Source organism: Eleginops maclovinus, chromosome 1 (assembly GCF_036324505.1).
Source record: "Eleginops maclovinus isolate JMC-PN-2008 ecotype Puerto Natales chromosome 1, JC_Emac_rtc_rv5, whole genome shotgun sequence".
Taxonomy (NCBI): domain Eukaryota; kingdom Metazoa; phylum Chordata; class Actinopteri; order Perciformes; family Eleginopidae; genus Eleginops; species Eleginops maclovinus.
This window is the reverse complement of record NC_086349.1, coordinates 20,543,429-20,569,952: the sequence shown is the minus strand read 5'-3', so window position 1 is coordinate 20,569,952 and position 26,524 is coordinate 20,543,429. Positions and strand designations below refer to the sequence as shown.

The following is a 26,524-nucleotide window of genomic DNA, read 5'->3' as shown; positions in this document are numbered from 1 at the left end:
TACTAATTGCTAAGACGATATACTTTGACCATTAAATAGGAAGTTCATACCGTTTAGAATTATGATATGGATTTGGTACACCTTTTTTACTTCAGGCATTCTTCTTACCAGTCATCACCTGGCGCCTACACGATTACCCACAATGCAATTCTACTACCAACAGCTTGGTGTAGCAGCAGCTAATGTGCCTCCAGCAGAGGTGAGGAGCTATTGACGTCTGGGAGGCCAACTTCTATCTCATCCGTTGAGTTGTCCTTTATTCTTGTTTTTTCCCTGTCCTAAACATTGTTTATGATTTTGGTGTCATCACCATCTAGCATCTTTTTTGACAGGCATGATTTTTATCGGCATATGTATTAAATTGTACGTTTGAATAGATAATTGCTGATTATATTTTTGAATAAGTATATGTCGCTGTTAAGATTTAAGTCAAGCTTTTATTATTCAAAACAGACCAGAGAAGAAGCTGGCCACAGTATAAGACGTAGTTATTCAGATGCATCATTACTCTACAAAATACTTGATTCCAGTCAACAAAATTATCTTTATTTATGCCTATTAGTTCAGACAAACAGGAGCCATCTGCGCCCATCCCCACCCTGACACCGCAGAACAAATACAGTACTTCTGTTCCTGTTGTTATTAGACTCTCTCATAAGAAAAACACACAGTCTTAAACTTTCACACACTCACACACACACTCTGCACTCACAGTCAAGAGTAACTGACCTCATGAAGTATAACAGAAAAAAACATCTAAGCACACATGAAGGGTTCTGTTGAAAGAAGAAATACGTCCCCACGCTATTTCTGTTTTTATTCAAAACACAATTAAAAATCAACTGCATTCTTAATTCGGTTTTCCTTTTATTTTCCAATTTACATCAATTAGAAGTGTAACAAAACAAAAACAAAAATGATCATAATAAAATTAATTTAAAAAATGTACACGCCCTCACACACACACAGAGACAACCCACCCTGTTTGTTTTAGAGCAACCCACCTCGGAGCCCCCGCGTTGAGGCTTACCAGAGGAGGCTTTCCAAAGTAGCCCCTGTCTCCCCTTCTTTGCCCGACTGCACCCCTCCTGCAGGGTGGAGTGTGAGTGTGTGGTGTGAGGCTAGTGGGAATAAGGGTTTGTGAGGGGGGACGTTGGGCGGAGACTGAATTAAAGAACTCATAGCACCTTCTGAAGAGAGAGCAACCCAAAGCAAAAATGGCCTGTTAGCCCCAGATCCACCTGAAAGCTATTTATTTGTCAGCTCAGATTTAAACATTTTCACTTGGTTTTTCAGAGTGAGGTAGCTTTAAACAATCCGGATGGCTACAATAAAAAAAAAAAAAAAAAAAGCAAAACTAATTTCCCTCAACGTCTTTCAAATTTTTTGGGGGGGATGATAACTGGGCCTTCCTCTGATGGGCAGTCAAGGGGTATCATGGAGACATACATCCCAAATGTGACCTCACTTTCCAAAAAGTGTTGGTGTGCATATAGACACATGTACACACATAATGTGGAAATATATATAAAACCATCTGGTTGTTTATAAACACAGACTTTTACAACAATAGAACCAAGGATTTATAATACACAGTAAAGGTTTTACTCCTGCTCACGATGGAGAGGCGTGGAGCACCTGGATTTGATTTTACTGATTTTATTTTTGGTCTACACTGATTCAAAATGCCGTATTTGTGTGTCAGGAGGGAAACAGGGAGGGAGGTGGAGTAGGACTGGGACAGAGGCTGTGCGGCTGTTCTGTAGTGGAAAGGGGGCTTCTCTTACTTACAAAGTAAACCCGTCCAGTCCTACCTCAACTCTGCCCATTCAGGTTAGACAATAAATAAGTGACATCAAGTCATGTTTTTGTTCTCCATAACTTGTTCGCTTGGTCCCTCTTCCTCCTGGCTCTGACTCGTTCCCGTCAACAGTGGGCCATGGGAAACATGACTGGATCTCAGGAAGCGGGTTGATGGAGAATGCTGGTGTGGTGTACGGATATTGCCGGTGCCCTTCAGTGCTAACATCCAGGGAGTACAACTTGGAGAGCACTTTGTTCGTTGTGAGAGAAAAAGTATCAATTTTCTTTTATAAATTTCCAGTCTTCTTTATTGTGGAAGTGTGTGTGTTAATGTTCATGGTTTGAGTTTATTTATTTCCTGTGTTCTTTTTGGGGGGCCATTGTGATATTCCACTTTACAAGAAGCAGACTGCGCCTACTTCCACTCCGAACTCCTGATCCGCTCCTCCGATGTCCATGGGAGCAATGTCCACGAATGGCAGACGGGAGGTTTTCTGTGTTTTGTACTCAAAGACGGTCTTGCCCCATCGGTCTGTGTGTTTCTGTTGGGGGAAAATAGAAAAATGTGTTAAGAAAAGTCTTATGGTACAACAAAAATCATTTAAATGTAAAAGCTAGCTAGTAAGGTCCTCAGACCACTTCATCGACAACATAACAAAACTTTATTATGGACTTTCCCCAAACTGCCTACCCCAGCTTTAAGTTAAATGTATATCTGGCTCTATGTTAAAGTAGTCTGGGCTCACCTTGCAGCCATCCTCCATCACGGTGTATGTGAAGCGACTGGTGCCCTCAGCGCGGATCTCCACATCGTTGGATCCCTGCAGCTTCAGAGCCTTCTTCAGGTTGCCAGTGGCCTGGTCCATGTAGGCCACGCTGTTCTTGCAGTGGTAAGTAACGTTCTGGGATGCCTCATTGGACAGGAGCCTCAGGAAGGTCAGCTGAACATTGCCAGTGTTGGCAATAGGGCCATCATCAGCATAGCTGAACTGTAAGATGAAGGTTTAGGGAAATCATTAGCAGCTTTTATGTTTAGGCTTGTTTTTTACCTTTTATAGAGCTTTTCTAAGGAGTTGCACAGTAAAAGTGTACTCACGTGGAATCCTCCATTCATGGTCTCTCCGAACCAGACGTGTTTGCGGTCCTTGCTCTTGGTAGTCCACCAGTTCTTCTTTGGCACCTCGGCAATGCTTGGGGTCACACAGGTCTCTCCAGTCTCCATGTTACAGAACACCTTGATGGCATCAGCAGTGCAGCCAATGTTGGGGTCAACCCAGTAGGTGCCTGAAAAGAGGAAAACAAGGGTTCATAAGGAGCTGAAGCTTTTTGAATGGTTTATACCCTTGGACAAAATCACATGTGCATCCAGAAGGAATGCCTGTCCTTGGTACCAAGTAATTCATGTACCACAGCAGCAGACTATCTTTTATTTCTTTATGATTTTCACTCCCCCGCCTACTTACCGCTCTTCCACTCAGGGTGGCACAGCTTCAGGTCTCTGCAGGTGCGGGCGGGGTTCTTCTGGGAGCCGTCAGGGCTGCGCAGGTTCTCGATCTGGTTGTTGAGGGACTTCAGAGAGGAATCGACCTCAACGTCGTGCTGCCTCAGGGAGCTGGAGGCCTCATCGGCCCTCATGTACCTCAGAGGATCAGGGGACTTCTCAGTCTGACCCAGACCGGCGAAGGCAGACATGTCGATGCCGGGGCCAGGAGGACCGGGAGGGCCTGGGGGTCCAGCGTTTCCGGGAGGACCCTGAAAGATGGAAAGCAGGAAATGGATCAAGGACTCAGTTATAGACAGGTGTAGCAGGGCTTGTTGTGATAATGGATTTTATATTATTTTGTGGACATACAGCTGGGCCACTTTCTCCAGAACGTCCACGAGGTCCAGGGGGTCCGATTGGGCCGGGTGTTCCATTTGATCCATCTTTGCCAGCAGGTCCAGATGGTCCACCAGGTCCCTATAGAAACAGGAGGTGTTTAAGTCAAAGCCAGTAGAGGCTAGCATGTCTGAAATATTACTCTATTTTCTAAACTGCAGTATATTTCAGATTCATTTGCGGTCTGAATAAGAGGATCTGATCAAGCAATTCAAATGTGCCAGCAGTTCCTCTCTATTACCCCAATCACCCCCAGACCCTTTGCCTTATTATGCAGGAAGATAATTTGTATGGTGACATTTCTCTTCCTTTTCCTTATCAGGCGCAGTGCTTAGCTAATCGAGGATAGATATTGAAGTCCATTTCAGATCTCAGCAGTAGTGCTTTCACAAATCATCGTCCCTTCTGCCCGTCCGCCTCTCTCCTTGCCGAGAGTAATTACAAAATGCCTCGGCGGCCCATCTTATCATAGCGCTGGATAATTAAAGCAAGTGGCCTTTCCTGTCCCCATCTTCTTTAGGTGATTTGAGAATTACAAGAAGACTAACCTGTGCCCTTCATTACCATCACATATCTTGGGTGTTAAAGCTGCAGGATAGAAATGGAAAAATAGTTTCCCTCCTCTATTGCTCTGTGCTTTACTCAGTTTTCTTACCTTAGCTCCGTTTGGTCCGGCAGGTCCAGCAGATCCAGCGTCTCCAGCGGAGCCCTGTTAGGACGGGAACAATGAGATGAGATGGGAGAACAGACAGAGGAAGGGAAGTGAGATGAAAAGAGATTTGGATTATACTTACAGGAGGTCCAGGAAGACCCTGCAGACCAGTGAATCCACGGTGACCCTTCTGTCCTCTCTCTCCAGTCTCACCAGCCTCTCCCTTGTCTCCACGGGGTCCTTGGGGTCCCTGGAGTAAAGGTTGAACAAGTATTTAAATGCATGGCTGCACGTGTAGCACTTTGAATGACCTGAATCCAATATAAAGTCACATAATGGTATTGCAGTTAGAGGTGAAGATACTTACAGCCATTCCTCTGGCTCCAGCGGGTCCAGATGGTCCTGCAGGTCCTTGAGCACCCTTAAGAAAGAGACAACAGTGTGGTTAAATCAGGTAAGAGGACCTACTGTACACACACATAGTGTAGTCTCTTGAATCTGTGTACTTTATTATCTTTGTTTCAAGGTATTGTTGCAAGTCAATGGTGACCACCTAAGCTAAATACGTGACACAAATAGCATATTTATCTGACCAAATCTAATGGTTGTATTGCTCTAGTTTTTCCAACTTTTGTACAAAATATATGGTTATAATAACCGTCCAAAATGGTTTCAAATGCATATTTTGTATTATAACCTATTATTAAGTCTTCAGAATTTAAACAATTGCATTTGTATATCGTTTTTGCTAAATATTACGAGTTGGGATCCTGTGACACCTCATATTCAATGATATTCATGGGACAAATTCTCCAAAAAGTGAAAATGAATCAGTGCCTGTGTAGTATGTTGTGTTACTTACACCCTCTCCTCTGTCTCCCTGCTTTCCGAGGGGTCCGACGGGTCCAGTGGATCCGGGGGCTCCAGGAGCTCCAGGTGCACCAGCGGGTCCGGTGTTTCCTCTCTCTCCCTACAGGAGGACACAAGGTTAGGACTTGTTTCTGCAAACCAGCAGATCTAAAAAAAAAATTGTCAGACTGTGTGTTTGTTTTCAGATGTGTATGTGAGGCTCTCACCTTGACTCCAGTAGATCCATCTCTACCAGGGGGTCCATCGGATCCAGGAGTACCCTGAGATACAGAAACATGTTTTTAATGACATGGCAGGAATGTGATTCAATAAATACGGCATTATTTTCCGAGTAAATTGTAAACACTGTTTCTACAGCCATGGGATGCATAACCGATATCCTGACAGTGTGTAACACTTCTCTGTTGTTATTGTGTAGTGCTCACCTCTCGTCCAGTCTCTCCAGAAGGTCCAGTCAGTCCTGGGGGTCCCACAGGTCCAGGGGGTCCGCGGTCGCCACCAGAACCAGTAGATCCTTGTTTACCAGGCTCTCCCTAAACACAGAGTAAGATTATTAGAAGTACTTTCAAAATATGAAGGAGCAACAACATGTCGAATAGATTCGATAAGGAATCACATGTTGCTTAAAGCACTTACTGAAGGTCCAGGGAGACCAGCGAAACCTCTCTCTCCACGTTGACCAGGCAAACCAACAATACCACGAGATCCACCCAGACCCTGAGGTCCTGAAGGCCCATCGGGACCCTAACAGTCAGGAAAGAGAAGATGTGAGTCATTAAATGCCTTTATTTAACTGTACTCAGGGTCTGCTTATCAGCTGTGATGTATGGCTAGGCAATATGGCTGAAATCCTTGATCACAATATAGGTCATGTAAAATAACAACATATATATCATGAATAGCATGTTCTCTCAAACTCTAGTCACAGATATTTTTGGGTTTAATTCAAACTCACAAGAGGTCCATCCTCTCCTGCTTCTCCCTTCTCTCCCTGTGAGCCTGGAGCTCCACGAAGTCCAGCGTCTCCCTGTCTTCCTGGGAGTCCGGCATCACCACGAGCACCCTTAGGTCCGTCTTTACCAGCAGGGCCAGAAGGACCAGCAGCACCAGGGTTACCCTAAGATGGACAGAGAGAATTTCAGTGGGTGAGATCGGAAATACACTCCAAGATTCAAAACAAGTCCTTTTAGATTGATCAGTAAAACGTCTTTTTCCTCAAGTTTGTTATTGATGAACACTCACATTAGGGCCAGGAGTTCCAACTCTACCAGCAGCACCGGGGAAACCAGTAGCACCCTGGAAAAGAGGAAAAGAGGAAAAGAGTTCAGTAAACACAGCCAACCTGTACACCTGTGAAATACACCTGTCACCATCATCATCAATTCTTAAGGTTTGTTGGATGTATCGGATAACCAGGAAGGATTCTACAAACATAAATCATACGTTTAAATCCACTGTGGTCTAGTTTAAGGCCTTATGTCACCGTATTCGAGTAAAAACTATTAACCGTTATGATTTTGTGAAAGATTTAAGCTTTACAATTTAAAATAATACCACAAAAGGCATTCAAACGTGTCACAGACAATGATACTTGTAGTTGATGTAAATAAACTGGATAGATTATTAATTATTAGAATTCATTCATTTTGGAATATTGGCTTTTCAATTAATATCCTAATTGTTTCAGTTTCAGTTTCAGTTACTCACAGCAGCTCCCTGAGCACCACGCGCTCCTTTGGGTCCAGATACACCAGTAGGTCCCTGAAACAGAGGAACAACATTAATATTGATGTTTCACTACAGTGAAGACCCAGATCCAGAAATGTGAGGTAAAGACATTTAGATCTTCCAGGACTTATTTATTAAGACTAGAAGTACGCACCACAGGTCCAGGAGCTCCAGATGGTCCCTGAGGTCCGGGAGCTCCACCATCTCCTTTCTGTCCAGACTCTCCGAGCTCTCCCTTGGCACCAGGCTGACCATCTGAACCCTGGATATTTTAAATAGAACAGTTGTATTAAAAAATGTCAGTAATTCAATTATCTTTTGGAACAATCAAAGCTGTGGTGACTTTACTTACAGGAGGTCCAGCAAAACCAGCAGGGCCAGGAGGACCGCCCTCACCACGGTCACCCTGCAGGAGGACAGAAGAGACGGTCAGGGCCAGCATGGGGTAATATTTTAATGCTATACTATTGTATTTAATACGAGAAGATATAGATGGAAAAATGAAATGGCAAACTAAGCTAGATAAATATGATAAAAATGGATCTTTTGATCTTTTTTACTCTTGGTCTTATGTTCCCTTCACATTAAATGTCCTCAACTTCATCTCTTTTATTGTTGTAAACTATGTATGGTAGTGTCTTTTTAGATTGAAAGCAAAGCCTCAGTCCTTTGCATCCCCCTCAAGAGCAGCAGCATGATGCTCAGATGCTATTCAATTTGAGACTTGATTAGAAAAGACCAAACAAATCAGCTGCAGTTTATTACTAAATGTAATCATTTTAATTCCCCTCACGATAAAAAGAGATTATGTCATGTTTCTGTTCAATTGAGAGACTTTTAACAGCTCTTTATTTTGTTCATGTAGTCTCTAAAGTAATAGCTAAGAAAGCCTTTTTGTTTAAAGGTCCTTCAGATTGGAAAAATAACCCACAAATCTTCTTTTTCGAAACATTTCCTATCTTCTTCTTCTGGGATCAGTTGTGTATGTTCATAATGACACCTGTTATTATGTTTTCTAACTTTATTACTCAATTCTATCTCTGACATTCATCATTTTCTGTAATACTTAAATTATTTATCTACTGTTTGCTCTGCTTGGAGTATGATTTGGTTTTGTGTGTGAGTGTTTTTGTTAATCACTGAGGTATTGTCTAATTATTTATGTATTTTTGATCTTCGCTTTTAGTCTTAATCTGCCAATATCGTATTACATATGTTAAGGACCGCTTTAAATGTATGTTCTTTTCACCAGTGTTTCTCCAACACTATGGAGCAAAGTAGATTTGTAGAAGATTCTTAAATATTTCAAGTAAAAGCTCAGTTTCAGACGCAGAAAGAGGTACTTACAGGAGCACCACGAGCACCGCCAGCACCAGTAGGTCCTGAAGCTCCAGTCTCACCCTGGAGAGAAGAGAACCAGTCAGTCAACCCAAACAAAATAGGTCAAATCAATTGATATTATTTCCCTTTAAATATCCAAAGGTAAAACTGTTATTCTTACCTTGGCGCCATTGGGTCCGGATGGGCCAGGAGGACCAATGGGACCGGTCAAACCCTGAGGGAAGATAAGAGCATTAATAAAAGAGAATAGAGGGTTTAAAAGAAGCTTCACTTTGAGATCAAGATTGACTTTGTACTCACTCTACCACCGTCCTTTCCAGGAGCTCCTTCAGGTCCCTTCTGTCCGTTGTCACCCTGTTGGACAAAGAAGAAAGCTGTGTTTGAATCTGACTCGGTTAACATGTGCTCCATTAAATGCACCATTTAATTAAGTCATAATAAATAATACGTCGTTATAAGATGAGACCATTGTGACAATGATCTGCTACTCACTCTGTCTCCCTTGGCTCCACTGATGCCACCAGTTCCTCTCTCTCCGGGCATACCCTGCAGGCCGGGGGGTCCCTGAGATCCAGCAGAACCAGACGGTCCAATGGCTCCCTGAAGAAGAAAATAGGAGATACAGTGTCAGTCAAATAACTTCATGTTTAAAACTTGCCTATAAGCTAATAAAGTGTGGACATAACTGTCCCTCCTTGTCCTGGCGAAAATTGAATTCAGAAAAACAGTCCCATTGACCATAGTGAATCATTCAAATAGCCATGGAAGAGCTGCTCTAGTTTAAACTGGTAAGATGTTGCTCTACCTGAAAGAAACACAGCTGGTAAAACTATTTGAATCTAAATAACTGTATCAAAGTCTCTACTGACCTTGGGTCCATCACTTCCAGGTGTACCAGGAAGTCCACGAGGTCCCTGCAGACCCTGAGCTCCAGCACCTCCTCTCTCTCCTGGGAAACCACGCTCACCCTGTCAGGAGACAAAAAGAAACTCAATCAACAGGAGAATCAATAAATGGCAGCAGTTGCCCAGGTATGAGGAGTGCTTGTTGGAGTATCAGTTGTACCAAGATAATGATGATCAAATCAAATCAAATTATGAAACCAGGAATATAAATGTGCTCATGTATAAAGTGTTTGTGAAAGTAAAGGTGGTTATTGGCGATGTGTGTGTTACTCTTTACTTTAAAATGTATGTGAATGAAGCTTTAACATGGAAACTCACTCTGGGTCCAACAGCACCATTAGCTCCAGCCTCTCCAGGAACTCCCTGCAAACAGAAAGAAACAGCTTTAATTTCAGAAATAATCGAAACATTTACACTACTTTATCATGAAATGATGCTGAACTTTCATTGTTATTGTTGGTATGAATAGCCGAGACCATAATCTTATACCAACAGAGTATCTTAGTTATTGATTAACTGGAACACCTGTGTGGAAATTCAGTTTTGAGTATTAATACGGTTGGATTAGATTTAAGGTTATGAAGATGTGGGAAACTTTTTTCAGCATAGACAGAATATTTTAAGGGGGAAATGCATTTTTACAGCATCCCCTTCACAAGAACCACTAAAGTAAATGAGACAGGTTCAAAGAAATAACATTAAAAGTCTAAAAAAGTTGAACTAAGCTGTAACGTTAAACCACTAGAAGAAGATTCACAAAGGAAGTGTTGCAGGGTTGATGAGATCGATGAGTTTGTTAGACCTTCAGATGAAACTAATCTCAAGTAACCTTTTTCTTTCTTAAATGTCACTCACCATGTCTCCGGGCTTTCCACCCTCTCCTGGGGCTCCAGTGGGTCCGGGCAGACCCTGCAGAACAACAGCAAAGACATTAATTATATGATATCTGTACATATAGACTGGGTCACGATCCAGTGCTGGAAAAAGTAATCAGATACTTCACTTCCTCAAAAGCAGAACAGGGACACTGTCAAAATAATACAATTTAAAGTTCTGCACCTGAAACCTGATTTAAGTAAATATATGTATTTATTATCAGGAGAATTAACCCAAAGTATGAAAAGTACAAGTAGTCATTATACCAAACAGTGTTTCACCATTATATATGATATTCCAGTTTTAATATTAATATAATTACTTTTGCTGCTGTAATTGTTTATGGCTGTGCTCATTTAAACTGCCTCATATTTGAGAAAATCATCATATATTTGTAGCATTGCTATCCTGGGAGAATCATTTATCTCTAAGGTGTAAATTTTCCATTAATTCAGCTTTGTATTTCTTGTTTTCAGCTTTGTAACAATGCATTTTTTCAGCCGATCCAAGAGGCTTTTTTCTGAAATGTTCCTCAACTTATAAAGAATTATTATTATTATTATTATTATTATTATAGTTATCTATGAGAAACAAATGGATTTAAAGTGACCAAATCTGGAGACACATGGCTTTCACTGGAAAGGAAGTGTATACAAATATGTGAAAGCAACTAAAAGCTGTCGGACAAATGGAGCCAAAGTATAATCTCTGCCTCTGAGATGTAGTGCAGTATAAGTATGAAACTGCTGTTCTTCCTGAACCACTGTCTGTACAGCACTTTATAATGTCCAAAGTTAGAAGTCATATTGAAAATAAATCACAAGAATATTATATTGTTTTTGTTTGTTTTCCAGACTGGAGGTGCAATTGGATAATTTGCTCACCTGGAAGCCGTTGGGTCCAGGCTGTCCTTGCTCTCCTCTCTCTCCAGCAGGTCCCTATAATAAACCCAAACCCAGGTGATCAGTCAAAGAAGGGACAGTTATAACTTATGTCAGTCACATCACATGATAACACTGAAATACTCACAGCAGGGCCGGAAGGTCCAGCAGCACCAGTCTCACCATCTTTTCCAGAAAGACCCTGTTCAGAGAGAGGTATTTCATTTATGAAAAGCGATCCGGAGATAGAAAATGATGAATCCATTTGGGAGGATTTGAAAGAAGGTAAAGTTTTGACGGTGAATATGTACTCACTCTTAGTCCAGGACGACCAACAAGACCCTTCTCTCCTGTCTTTCCAGCTTCACCCTGATGAAGAGAAATCAATGTTAATCAGCTGTAAGTTTATGCTACGAGGTCAACAGCATGGGTAGGAGTACTTTTCATTTTTATTATTACTCCTGTTCTGCTCTTAAAAAACTCACATTGGCTCCCTTTGGTCCGGGGAATCCCATCACTCCTGGCTGTCCACGGGCTCCCAGAGGGCCGGGGGGTCCGGGGCGACCATCCTCACCATTAGCTCCCTGTGAGAGAAACAAGGTAAGAAATCAGTACTGAAACCCAGACATAGCAGATATTAATAATGATAATTGTTATGGTAGGGTGCACAATAAAGGGCTCAATACTAGACTTTACTTTCAGAACATGTGGGGGTTGGGGTTTACTTTCCTTTGTTTACAAGCACATGTGTTGGCAATGCCAAACAGTACAAAAGCTTTTCAATGTTGTTACGTTTAAAGTCATATGCACAGACATAGGCCTTTAAAAGCCACAGTTTTTGGGCCAAACTACATTTTTAGGAAACCTTTTAGTCCTCCATCTTTAAATCCAGAAGAATATACACTTTTATATTGTTCTTCTCACACAAGTGTAACATTTATTCATCTTTATTCCCTTTATACCCACTATACAGGTTACACACCTATATGAGCTTCTACTTCAATCATTCAGCAGTTCTATGTTAAATGTTCTTAAATGTTTCCGTTCTTCATTCAATAAAAAGACAGCTGTGTATCCAAGGGAGCTAACATTTTGTACCCTTCTCATCAAGAAAGGTTGCATCATACAGAGTCTGCTAATATTGGGGTGTTTTCATATTTAAAATGGCTGTCTTGTTACATTTTTCTGGAAAAGCCCTTTTAAGTGTCAGATGATATATATTTAATACATCTAATAATATCTCATTCTTAATAGTCTGTAGTCATGGAAGTAAACAACCTTCTCACTTTAAAGTTCATTTCCCAAATATGTATAAATCATAATGCAAGCATGTGTTACTGTTTTTTCTGTGATCCTGTTAAATGAAACACCTTCAATAGACATGACCGGATCAATGTGGGGTGAATGATGTACTCACAGGGGCTCCAACTTTGCCTTGAGGACCAGCATCTCCGGGGCGACCAGTAAGACCCTGTGAAAGGTACAGAGATCTTTAGCATCATGCAGCAGGAGGGACAAATCTCAGCTAAGTCATATCAAACCTACTGTGAATAATATAGCATGCAATCAACACTCTCTGACTGTTCTGACTCACTCTAGCTCCGGGCAGACCGGACTCTCCTGTGCGTCCGGGGTCTCCACCGCTACCTTTGGGCCCAGCAGCACCAGGAACACCACGCTCACCAAGGGCGCCCTGAAGAAGGAAATAGTCAAGTCAGTAACAGTCAGGTGGAAGTATATCAGCTAGTTGTATGACCTTGATAGCATCCTTCTGGTGCTGCAGCTCTCAGACTCAGGACCCACCTTAGCACCAGCAAGACCATCCTGACCTGGGAAACCACGGTTACCGGGAGCTCCCTGGAAACAATCAGAGATACATTTGATTAGATTGGGAATAAAATAATCAGAACGTCATCTTTTACCAATGTTGTTATTCATCCTGATGACTTACTCTCTCTCCTGGAGGTCCGAGGGGTCCGGCTGTTCCAGGCTCTCCTCTGGCTCCTCTCTTTCCTTCTTCACCAGAGGGTCCGGGGCCACCTTGGGGACCAACAGGGCCCTGGGAAAATTAAGATATGTAAGTAAATCTTCTCTGTATTCCAATCCTTAAAGATGCTTCACTGGGGTTATGGTCAAAATAAATCACTGAAATGAAGTAGAGCAACTCACAAGCTCTCCTTTGGGTCCAGCTTCTCCTTTGAATCCAGGAAGACCAGGGTCTCCCTAAACATGGCAAGAAAGAAAACAAAGAACTGTAAATAACCACAACGCAAAGATGTTTTGAGGTATTAAAGATCTTCAGCTTGATTTCTGAGTGACTTACAGACTGTCCCTTTGGTCCAAGAGATCCTGTAGCTCCCTGAGGTCCGGGTGGGCCACGGGGTCCAGGGAAACCAGGAGCACCAGCAATACCAGCAGCACCCTTCAAAGTAGAAATAAATAAAATAAATTCCAATTCATCAAGAGCAGGGAGATGTATAAATTAGGATATTTATCGCTGCAAAGAAAATCTCTATCAGATCCTTATATGATCCTTAAGAAGGGAGATTGTATCACAACCTTTCTTTTATGACGGAGCTTCCCTGATTAAGTATGAGAGTGGACTTACAAAAGATCCTTTAGCTCCAGGAATACCATCAGTACCAGGGTTACCCTACAGAGACAGAGAAGAAGCAATGTGTCAACACTAAAATCATTAATGAAAAACACTGTGTATGAATGATACTGCTGAACTGAGTGAATAAAAATCAAACTTACAGATGCTCCGGAGGGTCCTGGAGATCCGGGGGTACCGGCCTCTCCGCGAGGTCCCTGTGCTCCTTCAGATCCACGGACTCCAGTAGGACCAGCTTCTCCCTGACAGGACACAATAAGTTAATCAATAACAGGTAGAAAAAAGCTATTTGTTATACATTTTATTTAGATATGAATCGTGTAGCTCATTTAGGCATAGCAGCAGATAAAGGAGTGTTTGCACCTGTGTCTCCATTCAAGTCAACTGAATACAACTGTAATGTTTTTGCTCCCTGTTGAGTATTATGTGTACTTGACCAGGGAAATTAGATAAGAACTCAATCTACAATTTATGAAATGTTGTCTTTGTGAGATTAATGTATCTTCTATGTATGGTCCTTGTTTAATAAAGACTGAATAGTAGTAATAATGATATGTGTATGAAACCATCTTTTTCTTTCTTGATAGTGAAGAAGTTGATCATTTGTGGATGAAAACAGAACCATGCAACAGGGGTCATGGATTTGTATTAATTCATGTAACCAGACTGAATAGAGATGTGAACAAGCGACCCTCACCAGGCTGTGCTGATTTCTTTTACTTCACACGGTCTGCTATCGGAAAATAATTATTTATTTTAATGGGATCTGCACCAACCTTAGATCCTGGGGATCCTGGGAAACCGGGAGCTCCAGCAGGACCAAGAGGCCCCTGTAGACAAAGCAAAAATATGCAGGTTAGGATTCAAGTCTCACCACTGTATTGCTGTGTAATTGAAGGCTAGAATATTAATCAAATGGATGCAAAGCAGGAACTCTGATACTCACAGGTGGACCAGCAGGACCAGGCAGACCATCATTACCACGGGCACCCTGTAGAGTGAAGAGACAGCATAATCAGATGAGTACTTCACATGAAGAAACCTTGAAGCAATTGTTGTATATAAACATATTGATTCTCAGTGAATTCAGGCAGTTTGTGACTCACAGCAGACCCAGCAGCTCCGGAGCGACCTCTCTCACCAGGCAGACCTCGTGGTCCCTGCAGAGGAAGATAAGGTCGGTCAGTTCATCTTTATGATCATGGAACATATAGCTTCAATTTATAAACCTATTACTTCCCTAGCATCCTATTCTGTTCTTCTTTAATGTCTAAAATAATATGACAGGGCAGATAAAGCAGTGGAGACTCACCATGGGTCCGGGGGCGCCGTTCTCTCCAGCAGAACCAGACTCTCCCTGATGGGGAAAAGAGATAAGAAAATTAGAACAAGTGATGGGACAACAATGATAGGAACTGCTAACCAATTTGATTTGCATTATATGCTTTAGAGTTAGAAGCCCTCAGATCTTTTGCTTAAGTAAAAGTAGTGAAACAGTGTAAAGAACAAAGTACAAGTCTGGCTTTTATAGGATCAAAACAGTAAAAGTAAGTATAAGCATCAAAATAAATGTATAATACCAAAACTAAAAATAGTTATAAGGCTAAGTGTCCAAATTTAGAATCATATGCTTTACATAATATTACTGGCTATTAGTGATGCAGCACTTTAATGTTGCAGATGCTAAAAGTCAACTTACTTTCAATTACTTTATAAACTGATTGGTAGCTTAAACTATAATAACACATCATAATATATTGGTAGATTTATATGTTGTAATATTTATCTGCAAAAGTAAGTAGTCTCTCGGTTTTACCAATTAATGTGAAGTAAGAAGTACAATTTGATTCTGAAATGTAGTGAAGTACCTTGTGTTTGTACCTAAGTAAGTGAGTAGATGCACCTGGTTAGATTCCATCACTAGTTGTATTTTGACTAAAAGACACATGTGTTGTCTTACCTTGGCTCCTGCGGCACCAGTTTCTCCCTTAGCTCCATCCAGACCAGGATGACCCTGCAGAGGAACACAAAAGGACTCATCAGGACTCGCACTACATCTCTCAGTCCTCTGGTGTTATAATTAGAAAGGTGTTTCTCAATGCATCAGTAAGGTGGAAACACTCACTCTGTGTCCTTTGATTCCGGGAAGTCCAGGAGTTCCAGGGAATCCACGAGCTCCCTGAAAGATTAAAAACACAAAATATTAACTTGAGGAAAACTTAACCGCATCTCTATTTTCTTCTCTTGACTTGGACGTGTGGTGTAATCGTGGAGTTAGTCACCTGAGGCCCTGCAGGTCCACGCTCACCAGCTTTGCCAGGTTTGCCAGCATCACCCTAGAAACAAACAGGAAGTGGAATTATGATTTGTAAAGAAGCTGCTTATAAAGTATAGCTGCTCTGCACTTTACTGTGGAGGAGAGATATGCAGTCTGTGTTTTGTGAAGTCATCGTTCTCCCCAGTATTATGAGGAGGGAGAGAGTGCCCCCTTGTGGTGTGCTTGGTTAAAAGTGTAGTTGTGATTGACTCAAACATCTTTGGGAAACTAAACTAAGGCAATATAGTGAAATACTTGCATTGTTTTTTATGGGATTAGAAAATATGATTTAACTTTCTCTTAAGAAAGGTTTCACTCAACACTTTTTGGCTTTGACCTTTGACCTAGGCATAGTGTAGGTTTTGCGATTCATTTTAAATTACACATTTGGTTTAAAATGAAACCTTACATCGCTTCCAGGTTTTCCAGAAGGTCCAGGTGGTCCACGTGGTCCCAATGCTCCCTGTTGAACAGTAAATATGAATCATTAGTGACGCTTGTTGAATTCTTACAAAGAATACTAGACAGATTTTTGTGCTGCAAAATGCAAAAACTGTCTTCATACTGTCCAAACTAAAGTGGAATTACAGAACAAATTTAGGTGATTTTCAATAGAATATATTTGCTTTATTGGTATGACATTTGACATCTGTTTCCATTGCACAATCACCATTTGAAGTCGGTAAAAGTAATGGTAAATAGATAGTGAAATCAGTAAACTGTAAAGAGTATTCACACGTGATTGGGGCTCTGGTATTCTTTAGATAACAACATCATATCTACTGATAATACAATAAAGAATGATACGTTTTAATTACAGCAAATGTAGGCCATTCAGTACGAAATCAGTCTGTTGGGCAGATGCATTCTGGGATATGTGTGGATACTTACAGCTGGGCCGGGCTCTCCAGCCTCTCCAGGGGAACCTTGGAAACCTTGTGGGCCCTATATGTGCAAATGACAAAGCAAAGCATTAGGGATTTATTCATTCAACAACAGTATCTGTTTGATGCTAACGATCGATCACATAATGATGTACTGCTGTAATCAATCTACTTACAGGAGCTCCACTTGGTCCGGGGGGACCACGGGGACCCATAGGACCCTGAGGGACAAACACAAGACATACAGAGAAAGGTTATTCACCACTAAGAGGAACAAATCAACCAAAAAGGTAGTTTAACATCTCTTGCTAGAACCGACTGAACCACAAGGTGGCAGCATTGCAATCATTTACTGCTTCTGCTAGACAAGACTAAGTGTAATCTATACTCATTTTAAGAAATTAGTGTATGAACCAGTGCAACGCATTAGGCTTGTATTATTCCAGCCTTTGGATGTCAGTCTGAGTGTATTAGTTATTCTCATACAAAAACACATACTTACACTCCTCTGTTAGACATATATTAACTGCACACAGTCTGCTTACCATTGGTCCCTGCATCACACCCATCTGAGCGCCTCCAGCCTTCTCATCAAAACCTCCAGCCATCTGAGCAGCAAAGTTCTGTAGAACAACACAAACAGATAGAGTCAGTTAATGTTGTTTATCCTGCCTGAGCTGCCTCAACAAAGTGGGCCATTACACACTGCAGCAACTTAAAGATATTATCTGAATTAATCACTTATATGGGGGGTTCAGTAGCCATGAACATAGAATTCATTGGTCAGTTCCTGTTAAGAAAAGCACCATTTCAGCCTTTATATTTCTGCACACTGTACAGGAATACTGCAGTCCATTTAGGACATTATGAATGTAGTGTGCCTTCACATTCCTGACTCTTTCTGTTACTGAGAGAAAGGATAAATAATTGATGGACTAATTTGGGCCTGTATCCATGTCTTTATCAATTTAAAGAGAGAGTGTCAAAGTATAGACAGTCAGTTCAATCCACCTGGTGCTTTGTAAATAAAGAAAACAATGGGTGTAGTAATGGTTAAGATGGACACTGATAATGTCATTTATATCTCAAATTTGGATTTAGGTCATCTCTTATTTTTTATGGTTCCACTGTTTGAAATGTTTAGCCAATCATTCCAGTTATTTTGAAGCAGGATATGGGGGTGGTTTTGGGGTTTTGCTAACTTTTTGTTTAATGCCATATGTTACAGAAGTTGACTCACCCCTCCAAGTCCTGGTTGTCCAGGTGCACCGGCGGGTCCGGGGTTTCCGGGGATGCCGGGCTCGCCATCTCTTCCACGAGGTCCTGCATTTCCCTAGGGAAAAAGAGAGAGGGTCATTTTCTCTCAAGTTCATCAGGAGAACTAAAGGGGATTCCAGGTGAGAAAATCCCTTTGACTGTTGCATGAGGGTCAGATTAGGATGTTCTGAGAAAATGAGTAGTAATAACACTTCAATGTCAATCTACACAGAACTCTGACGGGTCCATTATTGCTGCTTGTACCAATGTTAAGCAGTGAGTGTGTTGTCTCTTACCTTATCACCCTTAGCGCCAGCTTCTCCGCGTGATCCCTGCTCACCTGAGGGGCCCTGCAAATCAAAGATATTTGTCTTAGTAAGATTCCCAGGATGGATGAATCCACAGCAAGACACAAAAGAATATAATAAACAGGAAAGTCTCCTTAGATTATGCAATTAATGAAGTGATATTTACCATTGGGCCTGGTGGTCCTTTTGGTCCTACAACCTGCAGACAAAGATGAAAAGCTTTTGTCAGTGACACTTTATTACAAGACCTTTCTTTTATGTTGTGTATTTGGTGTTTGTGAACAGCTAAAATTAGAAAAGAACATTCCAGCTTTGTAGGAGGTGGACATTAAGACTTAATCTGACGAGGATTTCGTTTGACAGGACAAAAGAAAAAAGACATCACCTCCTTTTAACCTCTAATTTGGACAACTTTGTCCACCTGACATGTGCACTGGCAGCGAAGTTGCTGAGAGGATCTTAAGAGGATTTGATTGGGTTCATTGAGTCCAAGGAATGCAGGGTTTTTCCTCGTGTAATACAAAGTTCAATGAGGGATTGTTGGACATTTCAGTTAGCCTCTTATCAGCAATTAATTGCCCCGCTAATGATCAAAAATGTTTGAAACTCCAGAAAAAAGTGGGATAATCCAAAGAATTACTTCACTTTTAAATGCACTGATAATAACTCTGTTAGTCAGGAGAAAAATGTCCAATTCTTAAGAACTATGTGCTTTGTTTAGGTGATTATTGAGGACATGATTTGGCCCAGTGGGAACATTTAAAGGGCCAAATAAGGAAAACAAGTGTATGGAATTATTGCAAAGAAGACTTAGTTAGATCATCGTTTCTCTTAGTAAATTAACCCTAATATAGTTTTCGGTATAAAGCAGTTTAGAGTGGACGTTATGTGTAAAGAAATATAACGATAGAATAATGAACTGCAGAGGATTCATACTTACATCTGCAATATCTCCTGGTTCTCCTTTTTGGCCCTGAAAGATAACAGAAAGGAGTAACATCAGTGGACTGACACACTTTACAAAGAAACTTTACTGAAAGTTAATACAATGATATTATTTGGATGCTTTTATAATGTTCCCTGTGAATTAATTAATATCTGTATTTTCCCATCACCCATTGCCTCACCTTTGCACCGAGTGTCTCTGATGTTGCAGATGAATGTTTGAAGGAGAGGAAGGAAGAACAAAACATTAAAAATGTACAAGTAAGTAAAGATTCAGACATGTCACCGATTAAAGACCTAGGTTGTGAATCTTAGTAAAGGGGACCTGAAAGGAAATCTAGTGATGCTAAGGGATCAAAGTCAATTCACCAAACCCAAAGGCAAAGAACCCATCCGGATTATATGATTGGCAAAATAAAATTTGGAAAGGAATGAAGCAAAAGCAAGCATGGACTAGGAGAGTATTTAGTATTTGTATCATTAAAGCAAATCATAAGCAAGCAAAGCTTAGCTTATCGGACAAAGCATGGCAGCCGCTGCCAGTAAGCTTATTCTCCAAAGGTGTATATCATGTTTACTGATACCAAATTTGAGATGAATGTATGCCTAAGTGATCTTAAGTTCAATTCTACTTCTAATGGCCTGTTTCAAGGTTTCAAGGTTCAAGGTTCAATCAATTACTCAGCAAGAACTCAGATGTCTACAGAAGACCTGCACATGTATATGTCTCTTTAGCTGCTAAGTGTATATCTGGTTAAATATGTCAGTCATGTCTGCTCTCAGGCCACCAGAGGGATGCAGAGGCCTTGAACCTTCGACAGGTTCACCTGGAAAGTCAGGACATGAGGCATCAAACATAAAAGGTAATACAAACATTGGTTCCTCTCTGAAGACATCATCCTATTGTAGAAGAGATTCAAAAAAATAATCAAGCTAAATGTGAATAAAGACTTCATCTTAGTCATGAGTTAAAATGAGCAGAAGCATCTCTACTGGTTCAGGTGAGAAGCAGACAGCACATCTCAGGATTCACCCTGTTCCACATGAAAAAGACTTTCATCAGGAACGAGAGGATCCTGATAATGTTGCTCATCTGGTCTCCATCCAAACCGAGCATGTAGAGGGCAGCTTTTGAAAAGGGAACATCGTTACTGCTAATGCCAAATTATAAAAGTGAATTGCTTTAGAGCAGCCCACACTAGTAAAATGATATTTGGATGCTTAGCATTGCTCAGAGTATTTGGACTCTGTGGCTGTTCCCCATTGAAAAGCTTTGGCCAGGCAAGTGTGAGATAAATGCAAGCTTAAAGAGTAATTTATTTATGGGTATGTGAATAAATAAATTACAACCAATGGGGGCACTGGCATCAGCAGGGCAGATGGGACAGCACTCTCCAGATGGGATGAGAGGGTTGGCACATTCTTTGATCTCCTCGCAGATTATCTCATCACACAGAACCGCTCCGCTGTCGCACACACAGATACGACACGGCTCGGGCTTCCACACATCCTTATCATTATACTGCTGGCCGTCCTGGATGCAGCCACCTGCCTCCTCTGTGTGGCCAGCAGGGGGCAGCATGGCAGGTAAACACACGGGGAACAGAGAGGAAGGTTAAAAAGAGAATAAGAAAGGGAAATGTTTTGGGAGATACTGTGTTGGTAAAGATGTTATTAAAAAAAGGTGGAGAAGTAATTGAAAGGGGGTCAAGGGGCACGGAAAGGAAGTAGGAGGAGTAAAGGCAGCCTGGAGGATGGTGGTCAGCGGAGGAAGAAAATGTATATCCTGTATCAAACAAAAGCTCTTCATAAACTATTACACAAAAAGAGACATTCAAAACATCTGAATGTGATTGCATGGTGTTAATGAACAGGAAGTAATTGGCTTTGTTTCTTGGGATGCTGATGAACAGGTGCTGGTTTAAATACACCAATCAGTAGCTGTGTGCTATAATTTCCAAAAAAAAGTGCAAGAAAACACTTCCAAGTTGTCACTTGAGAACTTTTCATAGCAGCATACACAGTAATGTCAACAAGAGCTACAGTTAACAGTTGTGCCTGAAGCCCTAGTTGAGGTATATCGCGTCACTGGCTGAGTATATTTAACCTGCAGGCCTGCTGCTATGAATGAACCTCTCTTACAGGGATACTGTGCCCAATTCACAAGCTTCTGCCTTAAGTAAACACTGGGTCCTTCTAAGTTTCTCCATCTGGATCACATAGCTGTGCCAAGCACCAGTGCAAACACTTTGGGGAATTAAGAATGGGTGATTTGTTTGGTGTGCACAGCTTAGGGCTGGGCCTGCTTACTGCTCTCACTCATGTTGCTTGGAGGTCAGAAATGAGTTTGGCTACTTGTAACTATAATAATTCGCTTTTTACCTTACCACCACTTTTAGGTGTAGGTGAAGGTAATGCTGATTAATGCTGTAAAAGATGTAATTAGGAGCAGGACCATGTTGCTATAAATACAACTAAATGTCCATCATCTGTTGACTCCCTGCTGTGAACCCTGTCCTCCCATCCTGCTCCCCTTTGAGCCTGCTAGCCTGGGGTCAGGCTGTCTGACCCTGTCACTTCACATCAAGAAATCCCCTTGAATCTGCTCCAGCCAGCCCCTGTGGGTGAGGTTTACTCATTTCTACATGTCTTAAAAACAGTTGAACTTACAACAAATTTCAAGGAAAATCCTAAATTGAATTTACAGACAAGTGTTTCTGCTTCATAATCATAATGGTAGAAAATAGTGATCCAAAGGCTTTGAGGCATCAATAAGTTTAACTTTGCAGTATGTGCTGCTCAAAACTTTGACTACTTAATGAGCAAACACAGCAGGAGAGGCTGAACAGCAGGACTCAGGTGTGGACAAACAGACACTTGTTCTCCTGGTCCTCCATCACACACTGATGTGCCTTGACAGCCTCACCTTTCCTACAGAGAGAGACTTACTTACTTAGAAAGACGAGTGATGGCCTGTTTGCCTTCACATCATCAGACACAATTATAACTAAGTAACTGTGAAGAGCATGTAATGATGGCCTCAGCAATGAAAACAAAACACTTGTGCTCGTTTTGCTCTTCATTAGACATCACACTACTGACATTGGATTTACTTTGCACTATTCTTCTGAGACATCAGGTAGGGAAGATCAGGAAGGCAACAACAAGTCAGAAAAGTCATCAGAGATACAATTTGCAAATAAAACGAAAAGATGAACAGAAAGAAAAGCAGTGCAACTTACGGTCAGCTTCCTCCTGACATCTGACGACGGCTAGTAAAACAACTTGGGATGCTACAAGTAGCAGAACAGTCCTTGAATCCACAAAGCCAAACATGTCTAAATATCAGACATGCAGTAGCTAGGGTAAGAAGTGAAGGGATGGTCGACGACCCGGGGTTTTCAGTCAGTGGTGTGTAAAGTGTGTGCTCCCAAAGACTTATGGCAAAATGCAGTCAAACCTTCCAAAAAACTAAGTGGAATCCAACGCGGGGCCCCAGCTGGCACTCTGCACCCGGCGCGTCAGTGCAAGCAACGCGGTTTTATGTCCACTGTGCCTTGTATGGATCTTCGTATATTCCAAAATATCAGTCCTTCCCCCAGACCCCCTGTAAGGCTGAAACCTGAACCTCATCTCCCTCCCCTCAATCCAGCAGCATCTACACTCCCAGGGTAGTCCTTCTTTTTGTTTTTTTTAACTCAAGCCTTCCTCTGCTGACCTGCTTGGCCTGGTGTATAGCCGACAGATGCACCTTCACTTTCTCAGCAGACAGGGAGCGACAGGCAGCACAGGTCAAGCCCTACTGCATGCCACGGTGACAGAGAATTAAAAAACCTAAAGCTGAGTGAATAAATTGTGAGTTTTAGAGCAAATCTGATGTGTTACAATCACCCTATAATGATAAAAGAGTTTGCTTTCTTGTTAAAAACTAAAGTACACAGCATTATATCTATCGGAAAATCCTATGTATTATGGTGTACACATTCATGAAAACACTTGATTTTTAGAGAAAATATGTTATTCTGCTTGACCATCTGATTAGAGACACATTTTTCTTCAGTTTAGATATATTGAAATCCATAATACTTTAAAGAAAAATCGACTTCTTTAAACCTAGAAGTTTAAACCTGGTCTTTCTTCCACTGTCAGACCTGGTATTGTGTGATTAAAGAGAGTTTTCTTCAAACTGCTGAGTAATAAAACTGTTCATAAACTGAACATTATGGCTTTCAAGTTTCAGTTAGAAATCTTCTCTCCCAAATCACATCGAAACAAACGTTCTTGAATACTTAACAAAGCCATGTTTTTTTTTTTATAATGAGGTGCCGTGTTGGGTTAAACTCTCAGTTAGGTTATGCGAACTCCACAATGGGTCAGCGGGGTTGTTTGTTTCGGTCTAGTCTCTTGGATTACAGATTAATCCAAAGACTTTAAACAACCTTAAAGTGTTGAGCTGACCAATCAACAGTGCAGTTATGTCATATTCACATGGCAGTCAAACTTTCTGAGAGCCTTGTCTGTTTGGACCATTTACAGGAGGATGTGAGATCCACTTAAAAGAACAATCCAACTGTGGCTCAAATTGAAGGAAATTCCCCTGAAGATAAAAGCAACATCCTCTGAATTCAGCATTTAAATATAATATTCATGCCTTCATATAACTTTTAAACAACCAGAAAGTCTAATTCGCTATTCACCTTCATAGAAACATTCCTGGCAAAATAGCACATATATGCAAGAGTTATCTATTGTGAAGCTGAGCCAGAAGGGTGATGAAACGTGCGTGTGATCTTTATCATGTACCTCTCTCCAGATAGCGCAGGTGAGAGTGCTTGAAAGGGGGTCTTTGTGATGAGGAGAGGCACAGTAATTCCAGGGTCATGACCTTCGGGAGAGCCCCCCTCATTCCACATACAGGAAAGAAAGATTTGAACCACGATCTTAGCTCTTGTTTGCCAGAACTGTTTGGTATTTGTGATTTATATTTGGAAGAAGATGGAAAACTGATCTAAAATAAGCTCTAATTCAATGTAAGACCCACTGACATCTCCTCTTCTTGGATTTTCTTGCTTTCCTTTTTATCTTTGACTATTAAGAGTCATTAAAGCTCAGGTCAGGATTTTCTGGGTTTAGGACTATAAAGTTAGACAAATAGTGATTATCCTGATGGGTCCAGCAACGAAAACATTTCAGGAATTTAAACAGCCAGTTACCCAGCTGAATAAATAATGGGCACTCTTTAGACAATAGCGGGAGTATACAGTGCCACACTGAGTCTAGTCTGCTGTCTCAGGTCAGGTCACTGTTGCTGTGTCACAAAAATAAAAGTGAAGTAGAAGTTCTGCTGTAAGTGGTTCTAACTTGGGATAGACTGAGAGACTGTTATAATACAGATGTTGACATTGGTAAGCTTTAACTGTTCCTCTTGGGAAAAAAGGCAAGACTTTAGAAATAGTAAAAATAGCTAAGAAAACAAAGCCTAAATATGCAATAATGTAAAAGCCGACTATAAATCAGTTGATTATGTCTGTTAATAAATCCTCTGAAGGAAAAAAGTAAAGTAAACCTAGAGATGCTAAGAAAATACTGCCACCATTTATACACACATCCTAATTATTGCATTATGTCTAAATAATATGGCCAGCCCAAACCAGATTACACCAATATTTGGAAAATAGACCATAAACCAGAGAAGCAACATGAATTTCAAATAATAGTAAACAAATAAACCATTCTGACGTTTTTTAAGCTTCTGAATTAAAGAAAGTCCAATTATTGTCAGTGGACCAAAATATTTGGGGATCCAATATTGATATTCTTAGCTCATCAAACGAAGGAAATACTGGAGAAACAAAAGGGAATCATTCTCAACTTTCCTAATCGCATAATTCACACAACCTGTTCTCCACCTGGATGTTTTTAAATATGCCAACTTCCTACAAGTAGAGAGAGATTTAATGATGTGGTAACAAGCGCTCAGTTCAGAGCTGTGCAGCAATCATAGAACATTCATCTGCCGCTGCTTTCTCTAAAACTGTGTCAACTAGTGGGACTACAGATCTGTATCAAGGTACAGCAGGAATACTGAGTTCATTTCAGCTCTACACATCCCTTTTCTCCGCTGCTGCCTTCTGCCGTCTCCCGGCTCACACAATAGGCCTCTGTGTGCACGGGCCGCGGAATGCTGCGAGATGGCAGGGCAGTGGGATAGCTGCATGGTGAGGATGGGGGTTGGTGGGTGAGGAAGGGTGTGGAAGCCCAGAGGATGAAGGAGGAGGGGTGGGTTTGAGGGTAGGGGAAGGGGAAGAGATGGTGGTGACGGAAGAAGGGTGGTGATGGGGGGCGGGGAGAGACTGACCTTTCTCCACTGTACGGGTGCACAGAGGCTCCAGGGGTCTAGAGGGTGTCTAGGTTTCAGCACAGTGACCGCAGCAGAGGGGTGGCTGGTGGACACACAAACTGGTGAAGGGAGGGGGGTCAGCCCCACCTGGGGGAGAGGAGAGGACAGAAGGGCCTTGAGGACTGACAGCAACTCTCATTGTAGTCTAACTCTTGTTAAAACTGTCTGTGTCTAAATATTCAGGCTGTAATTAATCATCAGAGAGATAAGATGCCAACAGGAGGCCATAAGAGCCTTGATGCTGTATTAACATCATTGCTGTTATGACTGGAGGACAAAAGCTTCTGTAAAATTATTAAACCAACTTTTGATGAAAATGAGAACAAACAGGAAAATAAACAACATTTAAATACTGTGATTTCATTACCAATGCAACAAGGCTAATTAGTTGAGTCAGCACCCCCATGAGGCTCTAGTGCTCATTACACAGCTGAAAGGAAACTGCTTCTTGTATAAATAAAATGCAAATCATTGAATGAATCTTTATTTAGCACACGTCCTTCAATGGCTAGAGCCAATAAGCCACACTTGAAGAAGAAAAGCAAACCAAAGATCGTTTTGCATTAGGATCATAACCATATTGAATACAGCCTCCTTTTTGATCTTAACTTGACACCTGTAAGATTTGGTGACACAAATCCGGTCAGGGATATAAAGTGGGGCTGGTCAGTGGCCCCTTTCCTTTTCTGGACCACACCCATCTAAGAACTTGGATTTTGTTTCAACTACACACCTAAGTTTCATGTTTGAATCTTGCACGGTTGCAATGCTACCGGTCCACACACAGACAGAAACAAGTTTTATTTTAGAAATGTCCACAGAGTTGGAGGTGGAGTACCTTAAATCAGAAGGCAGACTGTTTCA

At 41.4% G+C, this 26,524-nt stretch overlaps 1 protein-coding gene across 1 annotated transcript; it reads right to left on the bottom strand.

Annotated features, from left to right (window-relative positions):
- Positions 1-530: 530 nt before the first annotated feature.
- On the bottom strand, positions 531-22,721 carry col2a1a (collagen, type II, alpha 1a). The gene is made up of 54 exons (XM_063880968.1): positions 22,503-22,721; positions 20,611-20,817; positions 19,443-19,459; positions 19,256-19,288; positions 18,482-18,514; positions 18,304-18,357; positions 17,991-18,083; positions 17,296-17,373; positions 16,927-16,971; positions 16,758-16,811; positions 16,276-16,329; positions 15,832-15,885; positions 15,675-15,728; positions 15,510-15,563; positions 14,862-14,906; positions 14,656-14,709; positions 14,496-14,540; positions 14,326-14,379; positions 13,693-13,791; positions 13,544-13,588; positions 13,259-13,357; positions 13,105-13,158; positions 12,887-12,994; positions 12,739-12,792; positions 12,530-12,628; positions 12,353-12,406; positions 11,421-11,519; positions 11,251-11,304; positions 11,084-11,137; positions 10,939-10,992; positions 10,034-10,087; positions 9,497-9,541; positions 9,143-9,241; positions 8,766-8,873; positions 8,574-8,627; positions 8,434-8,487; positions 8,280-8,333; positions 7,285-7,338; positions 7,087-7,194; positions 6,912-6,965; positions 6,447-6,500; positions 6,160-6,321; positions 5,841-5,948; positions 5,630-5,737; positions 5,411-5,464; positions 5,197-5,304; positions 4,702-4,755; positions 4,477-4,584; positions 4,338-4,391; positions 3,656-3,763; positions 3,267-3,555; positions 2,900-3,087; positions 2,550-2,792; positions 531-2,345 (listed from the first exon to the last, which is right to left on the bottom strand). The coding sequence occupies exons 1-54, from the start codon at positions 22,594-22,596 to the stop codon at positions 2,199-2,201; spliced, it is 4,464 nt and encodes a 1,487-aa protein (XP_063737038.1). The 5' UTR covers positions 22,597-22,721; the 3' UTR covers positions 531-2,198.
- Between the last annotated feature and the right edge of the window lie 3,803 nt (positions 22,722-26,524).

Coding starts and splice junctions, on each gene's coding strand:
- col2a1a (XM_063880968.1), bottom strand. CDS start 22,596: ATGTTTGGCTTTGTGGATTCAAGGACTGTTCTGCTACTTGTAGCATCC. Junction 15,564..15,674: donor CCGGAATCAAAGGACACAGA/GTGAGTGTTTCC, acceptor GTTCCTCTGCAG/GGTCATCCTGGTCTGGATGG. Junction 8,334..8,433: donor CCGGACCCAATGGCGCCAAG/GTAAGAATAACA, acceptor TCTTCTCTCCAG/GGTGAGACTGGAGCTTCAGG.